This window comes from Gambusia affinis, linkage group LG04 (assembly GCF_019740435.1).
Source record: "Gambusia affinis linkage group LG04, SWU_Gaff_1.0, whole genome shotgun sequence".
NCBI classification, from domain to species: Eukaryota; Metazoa; Chordata; class Actinopteri; order Cyprinodontiformes; family Poeciliidae; genus Gambusia; species Gambusia affinis.
The window spans coordinates 26,889,959-26,898,482 of NC_057871.1; the positions used below are offsets into that span (position 1 = coordinate 26,889,959).

The 8,524-nt window shown below is 37.7% G+C and overlaps 1 protein-coding gene and 1 long non-coding RNA gene across 2 annotated transcripts; both read left to right on the forward strand.

Annotated features, from left to right (window-relative positions):
* Nucleotides 1-6,029: 6,029 nt before the first annotated feature.
* On the forward strand, nucleotides 6,030-7,095 carry LOC122830333 (anionic trypsin-like). Its single transcript, XM_044115606.1, has 4 exons — nucleotides 6,030-6,096; nucleotides 6,526-6,712; nucleotides 6,883-6,914; nucleotides 6,998-7,095. The coding sequence occupies exons 1-4, from the start codon at nucleotides 6,057-6,059 to the stop codon at nucleotides 7,003-7,005; spliced, it is 267 nt and encodes an 88-aa protein (XP_043971541.1). The 5' UTR covers nucleotides 6,030-6,056; the 3' UTR covers nucleotides 7,006-7,095.
* Nucleotides 7,096-7,638: 543 nt separating this feature from the next.
* LOC122830334 lies at nucleotides 7,639-8,152 on the forward strand. Its single transcript, XR_006370508.1, has 2 exons — nucleotides 7,639-7,770; nucleotides 7,884-8,152. It is a non-coding gene; the product is annotated as an uncharacterized LOC122830334 (long non-coding RNA).
* The last annotated feature ends 372 nt before the right edge of the window (nucleotides 8,153-8,524 follow it).

Consider the following 8,524-nt stretch of genomic DNA (forward strand, 5'->3'; position numbering starts at 1 on the left):
ACAGCACATTTAGAATGCTTTGGAAAAGTATTCAAAGTCACTGAAGTTTGATTTTAAATTTTGTGACAATTGCGGATCCTACTTGAAGTAGAAGGAAAGTAAAACATGTGTGGCAAGTAAAAGAGAGGCAACCCCCCCCAAAACAACTAATAGTAATGTATATTTGAGTCTTCTGTCAATGCTAAGTTTTCCCACATTTCATTGCAATTGAAGCTGTTTGTGTTTTGGAAAATCAATCACCATTGTACAATAGAGATTGAAATTGTCACCCATTTAAAAACAATAGCACAAATGGAGGTGGATTAAATAGAACAATATTCCTGCAGCTCTAAGGAGTACTGCGTCAGTTGTCAGCGCTCAGTCAATTGTCAGCGTTTGGGATATTGTTGTAGAAGCTCATCGTTTTCTAAGCCTCTCCTCAACCTCATCCGTTTCCGGTTTCTCTACCAAACTTGAAAAGATTGAAAAGAACATCTGGATTTATATAGAGGTTGGTTAAATTGCAAACAGACTAATCTTTTCTGAATTTCGTCTGCAAGCTTTTTGGAAAACCCTGTTTGCTTTTGCTTCCACTTCAAATTTATGTGCTACTTTGTGTCGGTCTGTTTTTGTACAAAAATCCAAATAAGTGGTTTAAGATTTAGTTGAAGATTTATGAATACCTCTGCAGTAGTAACCTTAAAATTAATAGCTTTACTTCTGTTAATAACTTTCCCCCCCATCCTCAGAAATTGCCTTATTTCAGTAGTTTTAGTTTAAGCATACATTTTCGTCATGAAATTCTAGGATTTTGTAGGCAGAGATGTTTTTTTTCTCTAAAGGGAGGTAAACTGTCACACAAACAAGTTATGCATTGTAGAGCTTCTCAGGGACGAACACCTTTTGATTCGCTGAGAACAAAACAAGTCGTGATTGCACACTTAAAGTGGAAAACTTTAACAAACTGCATGAAAAGGAGGCTGGAGCCGTTTTGCTCTCCAAGGTTTTGAAACAAAGCGCCGACTGCCGGCTGTGGATGGTTAGGCAACTCATGACCAAGGCATCGCACTATGGATACAGTAAAAATATGATGCAAGACAAAACAACTTGATAAGAAAAACAACTGTGGTGAATGATTCCTCTTTACTTTGTATCATTTTTATATCGATTGTGTATGCTTTTCTATGTTTTTCATTAGTGTACAATTCATTTGTTTTTGATCTATCGCCTCTGCTGTGGAGTTATTTTATTTTGAATTCGTTACATGATTTGTGTATGTTACGCATTTTTAGCGTGTGCGTGGACCTGCTGAAGATCGGATGCAGAGAAGTGCAACTGAAGGGCCTCCGAAGAAATAAATAAAGACAAAATAAGTAAATAAATCAATAAAAATGTTGTCTGTTTTGCTCAGTTTAAAATGCCACCGTCACCACCAGCCAAACAGCTCAGTCCCGTCTGCACAATACTTGAAAGTCGGTAAATTATTCTCAGTTATTTGTCTCTGCTGGTTGTTGGGTTTGTTGCTGTGGTCAAATTGGCCCAGTTTTTCCCTTTGTCTGGCCATGAAATGTTTCTCCAGAAGGCATTTTGTTTTTCAGCGTGAGCAGCCGCTAATTTCAGTCAACACTGAGAGTTTGGATTTTGAATCTGGGGCTTCTCTCCCGGTCGATGCACTCTCAGCTCCTGGTGATGCAAAACTTGCTTCACTGCCGACACAAACACCCAACCTCCTCCTCCTCTGTCTGTCTGTCTGTCGGTGACAGTTTGGGTCAAGATGGCCGAAACTTGGACACAATTAGGAGGTTTGGGGGGTTCAACAGGATAATAACAGAGTGAAAACGTTGTTCTGGAATCAATGAAGCAGAGTAAAACCAAAGCTTTCCTGACATCTTGTGAACGACTCTATGACACTGTTTTAGTGTAAAAATAACAGATTTTAAGAAGCTTCAGCCTTCTTACTCTGAAAAGTGTTTAAGTATGTAATCAATAAAACATAAGCAGGACACTTCATAGTACATTCAGCATGTCTGACAGCTTCTCTGCACATACTTCACTGTTGAAGAGTGAGTCTCGGTGTGTGTGTGTGTGTGTGTGTGTGTGTTTGCGTTTTCTGGACCTTGTCTAAAGCAAAAGGAGTAATATCATAAATGACAGCAAAACAGCTCCAAGCTGGTTTTTTAAAATTATTATTATTATTTTCTCCATTATTTGCTGAGGGCGCTGTGGGGGAAAAAAAAAAAAAAAAAGAAAGTACCTCAACTACAGTTTTTGTAATGATGGTGAAAAGACAGCATATTCTGACATCATGCAGGACAAACTGTTGACAACTCACACAACAAGCAGGTGTAAAAATCAGGCTTTCCTGTGTAGAAATCATGGAGGTCATGCAGACAGTCGCGTGAAAAAGAGAACGAATCTGCTTTGGCTGCTTTGCCAAATTCAAGACAGTAACATATTTGCAAAATATGAAACGCAATAAATTTCATCAGTGGGTATAACAGCAAACCCTGAGGTAAAACGAATTGCTGGTATTTATCCTTCTAAATTGTTATTTTACTGAGAACTGCTAAAAAGCTCCATGAAGGCCTTTGAATTCATAACCACTGGATTCTGACTTGAGCCATAACAGATTGTGAAAAAACTTTCATATTTTCAGTAGATGAAATCACATGTAGCTCTCACAGAATGTTGTTTTTTTATATATTATCTACTGTTAGCAGTATTTGTTTGACTGCTCATAAGAAATACACCCAGGTCAATATTGCCTCAACAACTCGCAGGTAATTTGATTCTCCAGTCAGGCTCAAAGATTACCAGGGACTGAGAGCGACCCGGTGACAGAGGCCATGCCACTGACGTTCCCTGACTCGGCACACTTTCCAGCTGGGGTGAAATCTATCGACCTTCCTGACTGTGTAAATCAACCTGGGGGGGCTAAATCAGACCTTACTGGCTGTTTTTTTATTCTGACTCTTGTCTGTTTACGCTGGGACTGCAGGTGTTGTTGATGAATGTCTGTGCAAAGTAATTTCTAGTGTTTAAGATATTATGTGCAGTGGCAGTTCAGTTTTTTTTTTTTATCCTGCTTTGCTCTTGGAAAAAGAAAAAAGCAAGTTTTGTAGGTTGGTTGTAATAACTGCAAAGAAAGCAAATAAATAAATAAATACATCCTTACACCATATTTAGGCATTAATATGTTTATTCGACATGTTTATTTCCGCCTCTTCTCACTTCTGCCTTGGGAATGAATCTTTGTTTCTGATCTGGCTTCCTGTTCTGTTTCACATGAAATCTTGATGCCAAAGGTGAATGTCACGATGATGCATCAACAACATAACACTCCTAACAGAGAAAGAGGATCTTTGTTGCGGCGCATAAAGTGTGCTTGAGCTCACTTCAGTTTGGCCTGCACCTGCTGTACACCCACATCATTCTGATGTAGAGCGATATGAAGTGGTTCTGAATCGAACAAGTAAAGAAAATTCTTAATAACGTCTTAGTGACAGGAAGGGGAATGAAAAATACCCATAAAACCCACAACAATAGCAGACTGAACTATTTGGTCATAATTTTATAGAAAAGTTGCCGTGTGAAGTTATGCACACACAGGATCCAGATCCAACCCTGATCCAAGAAACTGCTTCCAGACAACCACTGGTTTTAGCTGGTGCAGTTGTCAACATAAATCATCCATCCATCCATCCATCCATTTTCTGTTCATCCTTGTCCCTAATGGGGTCGGGAGGGTTGCTGGTGTCTCTCCAGAGGCGGGTTCACCCTGGACAGGTCGCCAGTCTGTCGCAGGGCAACACAGAGACATACAGGACAAACAACCATTCACACACACACTCACACCCAGGGAGAATTTAGAGAGACCAATTAACCTGACAGTCACGTTTTTGGACTGTGGGAGGAAGCCGGAGAACCCGGACAGAACCCACCATGCACAGGGAGAACATGCAAACTCCATGCAGAAAGACCCCGGGCCGGGAATCGAACCCAGGACCTTCTTGCTGCAAGGCAACAGCTCTACCAACTGCGCCACTGTGCAGCCCAACATAAATCACTAAATCTGAAAAGTAAGCTGGCATATAACACTACGACAACTAGACAACAAGGTTAGGAAAAAGAGTTGATTAAAAAACAAACAAAAAAAAAAAAAAACAAATAGCCAGGGCGAGGAAAGTAGTTTGGCTATGCTAGCTTGACTTTGACAACTTTAACGTGTAGATGTGCTGTGGAATTCGGTGTATTTCGGTTCAGTTAAGAAAAAAGGCGATCCACTCACCAACTCTCTGACTGATCGTCAGTAGAGCGCCGCTGTGGTACGATAGCTACCACATCAGTAGCTAATCTACCACAGGGATCACTTATTAATAATCACATTGATGACAGAAAGACAAGCGTCAAGCCCGAAAACAAAACTGTTATTATAAATATTTGTGTACAGTTTCAAATGCAAAAACTGTATTATTTTAGTTTCTAGACTAAAATAATCCTTAGGTGTCAAAAACAAAACCTAGTCTTTAAAGAAATGAACTCTTACTGTAAATAAAATACAATCCTTTTCAGCACTAGTTATATCGTTGTATTTTCTACATTTGTTGGCTGATATGTAAAAAGCAAATGTTAAACTTGAAGCTGTTTTCATGCTAACAGCTCTAGTATGTTTCCTCCCTGATATGAAACATTTCTTCCCCTTATTACTTCTGTTTTAAAGGTGACTGCTTGTTGTTTCCATGTTCTCCCTTCAGTGAGTCACATTAATTGTTGGAACTTTTACTTTCCACCATGAATAGCCAAAAAACTGAACTGTTTAACTCTAGTAGTCTAACGAATTTCACTATGATTATTATACCATTTATTGTCACTAACGTATATCTGTCAGAATTATTCCAAGCAAAAACCTGAAGGCTTCAACTTTTTGCTAAAGTGCCAACTTTCAGAAATCAACATAGTTTTTATGATTGCTTAGCTCTGTTACAAAAAACAAAAGGATTTAATAAGGATTTAATAATTAATCATTTAATTATTAATTTAATTATTAATGAATTATGCAAAACATTGTCTGGTGTACTTTTTACTTGTCATTCTCAGATGTATTTTATTTTATTTTATTTTTTACTTGTGGTCTCATAAAATGTTTTTATGCTAAAAGGTTTAATTTCCACGCCAAGACGTCTGTCTGCACCCTATCTTTACTTAGGTTATTTTAATTAAAACATCTTATATTTTAACACTTTTAAAAAACACCTTTGTTCACAGACACGACTGTGAGTTTCATTTGTCTGATGATCTATCGTACAGTAAAGATCTTTCATCAATTGATCAAGTTAATTTGTAGCATATTTCAGAGACGCAGCAGTTCAAAGTGCCTTACATTATGAAAAGATAAAAAGAAAACATCATAAACACATCGTAAAGTCTGCTGTCATTAGAATCGTCAGTACGATGGGAAGCGATGTCGTAAAGTTTAAGCTGTAGGTTAATAACTATCATCACTTATTGTTTTCTTTCAGCAGTCCAAAAACATGACTGTCAGGTTAATTGGTCTCTTTAAATTCTCCCCAGGTGTGTGTGTGTGTGTGTGTGTGTGTGTGTGTGTGTGTGAATGGTTGTTTGTCCTGTTTGTCTCTGTGTTGCCCTGCAACAGACTGGCGACCTGTCCAGGGTGAACCCGCCTCTCGCCCGTAGTGTTAGATAGACACCAGCAACCCTCCTGACCCCACTAGGGACAAAGGTGTTAGAAAATAAATGGATGGACATTGACATGGCAAAGAAAGGGAAAAAAAGATCAAAATTTATTTGAGATATTATAAATAATGCCCAAGAAGCCTGCTTCTACACCTGGAGAAAGGGAGCAAAGAAACAATAGTTTATATTATATGCACTCTATACTATACAATATGTGTCCTTTGCTAATGTTGTGCAATGTCACTAACCATTGCACAATGAGGCAGCAGAAATATGGTTGCCTGACAAATGAATTTGTGTTGATAAGTCTTTGAAATGTGATTGGTTGGTGGACACATTTGTAGAGTATAAAAGGTTCGTTGGGTCACCGGTCTTTAGGCACCATGGCTGCCTTGATGGTTCTCCTGGTTCTGCTGTGGCTCGGTGAGTGTCACATGTTGCAATTGACCGTTTTTTATTTGGTATCTCTTGTTTGCAGGTAAACACTGATGTTTCTGGAGGTGGGTTTTCCTGTTAAATGCTGAAAGTAACCCATGGAAACTGGAAGAAAAAGATGTGTATTGTGCATAATAATTACATTTTGGTATGAAATTATCTACCTTTCAGACATGTGGAATGAGAATTGCTTTCCATAAAGTTGAGTTTAAGTTTTAACGTGACTGTTGCGAGCTTTTCAATAAAATTAAAGGTGTGGTGGGCAAAGGAAGGTCTGTCAGGTCTCTGGCACAAAAACCAAATGTGAACCTCATATGAAAGTTTGTGAAAGTTAGTAGATAATTCCAGAAAATGCTCTGACTTGATCAATTTCAACCCCGAAACTGAACCTCGTCATTCGATAACTTTGACCTTTAGGTGTCCCGACAAGCTCAAAGGTCGATCTGCAAAAGAGAGTCATCGGGGGTCAACGATGCAGACAGGATGAGCGCCGTTATCATGTTCTCTTAAAAACAGAAGACAGTAAGGGCAAAAGTTTTTGTGGAGGCTCTCTACTGCGTAACGGCTGGATCCTGACTGCAGCTCACTGCTGGAAAAGTGGACGGTAAGAACATCTGCATATTTTCCCACTGAGGAATTCTGATGTAGATCTTTGTAAAACCCACTATTACAACTGTTGGTAACGTAAAAATATAACCAAACCTTTCTCAAACTAATATTTGTTTTATCATGCATCTCAAAAAAATAAATAAAAATCTACCAACTTTATTGCAGGACCGTTGATGCATTTTTAGGATTCCACATGGGTAACAATGCTCCAGTACGCATACCACTGGGTTTCTTTAAAAAACCTAAAGTTTATAAAGTCGGATTCTTGTTCAACAAAAAGAAACATGACTTGATGCTGCTGAAGCTCCCTGACACGGCAACGATTCCAGCTGGAGTGACAACGATCGATCTTCCTGACTGCTCAAACCAGCCTAAGATGTGAGTAAGAAATGAAGCGTCTTTGACTGTCATGAAAAGTGTCGGATAAATAAATTTGACGCATTATAATATTATTGTTATAAATGAAGCACTGTTGGAGTTCTTTCAGACTACATATTGGTCCAGGTAACTACATTTTCAACACGGATAGGGAGAGTTAGCGAGTAGATTGAGAAAATGCTACTAGGGCATCAGGTCTCTTGTTACAATAATAATAATAAGATTGTTAAAATTACTGATTACCCTCTACAGGAAATGTTTTCTCCCACCATGATGAATAATGTTGACATGTTTGTGTGATTACTTGTTGGTGTTAAGATGTTTTAAAACTTTTTCTTGATAAATTTCAGAAACGATGAGGTGCAGATTGCAGGTCAAGGTTCGACTTTTGGAAGCTTTTTTACCAAAAGACGTGAGTTGTTTTTTTTCCTTTCTTTTTATATTTTGTAGACATTATATAAGGCTATAAACAGTCTATTGTGATTCTGAATGTGTAATAATTTTACATTGAAATAATTTATATAATTAAGATACTCTTTTTCTCCAGGACATACACCAGTTCTTCAGTGTGGGAATATTAATAAGATTAACTGTCCTCAACAAATATTTTCCATAAACTCGTACATTTACCAATATTTGTTTTGTGGCAAAACTCCAGGAGTGGATATTTGCTCTGTAAGTTGACATTGCAAAATAATAAGAGAAAAAAACACACATTTTTAAAGACACGTCTTCACTTTATTAAATTTGACCACAGTTTTCTGAAGTGTAGCGTTTGTCTGTCACAGGGCGACTCTGGTGGAGGAGTTGAGTACAACGGCAGGATTTATGGTGTCCAAGTTTTAGTTGGAAAATTTCCATGCAGGAAACCAGCATTATTCATGGATCTCTGTCATCCAGACTATCTGAGCTGGATTGAAAAAACTATTGGACCACCTCCAAACCCAGGATTTGATGTCCAAATTGTTCATTTTGTTTGATCTACGCATGAATATTAAACCTTAACCTGGTTGAAAAAAATAAAAATAAAAATGAAAGCAGCTATAGCATCCGAACACTTTGCATTGAACAATGTTGTCTTATTCTAACTTATTTCCCAGTGGTTACTGTTTTTAAACAACTGGAGCATTTTCATCTTTAACTCCTTGTTGTTTAATCTACAGTGTGAAAAATGACAATAAAAACAACCAATGAACTCCTTAGAAACATTTTCCAATCTCCAAAACAAAATTCAGGACTCTAGCATTTGTGTGCTTATAAATCTATTTCATTAATTTTATATAACACACTTTCTTTCTAACAGAAACTAATTTATTATTTAATCGATAACAAAATTAATCAAGGAATTTTCCATCACCAGTAACTTAGATAATGCTTTCCCAGAGCATAATTATTAAATCCTAGAGGGAGCTAAGCTTCTCATCTTAGC

Coding starts and splice junctions, on each gene's coding strand:
- LOC122830333 (XM_044115606.1), top strand. CDS start 6,057: ATGGCTGCCTTGATGGTTCTCCTGGTTCTGCTGTGGCTCG. Junction 6,097..6,525: donor CCTGGTTCTGCTGTGGCTCG/GTGAGTGTCACA, acceptor TTTGACCTTTAG/GTGTCCCGACAAGCTCAAAG. Junction 6,713..6,882: donor CACTGCTGGAAAAGTGGACG/GTAAGAACATCT, acceptor ACTTTATTGCAG/GACCGTTGATGCATTTTTAG.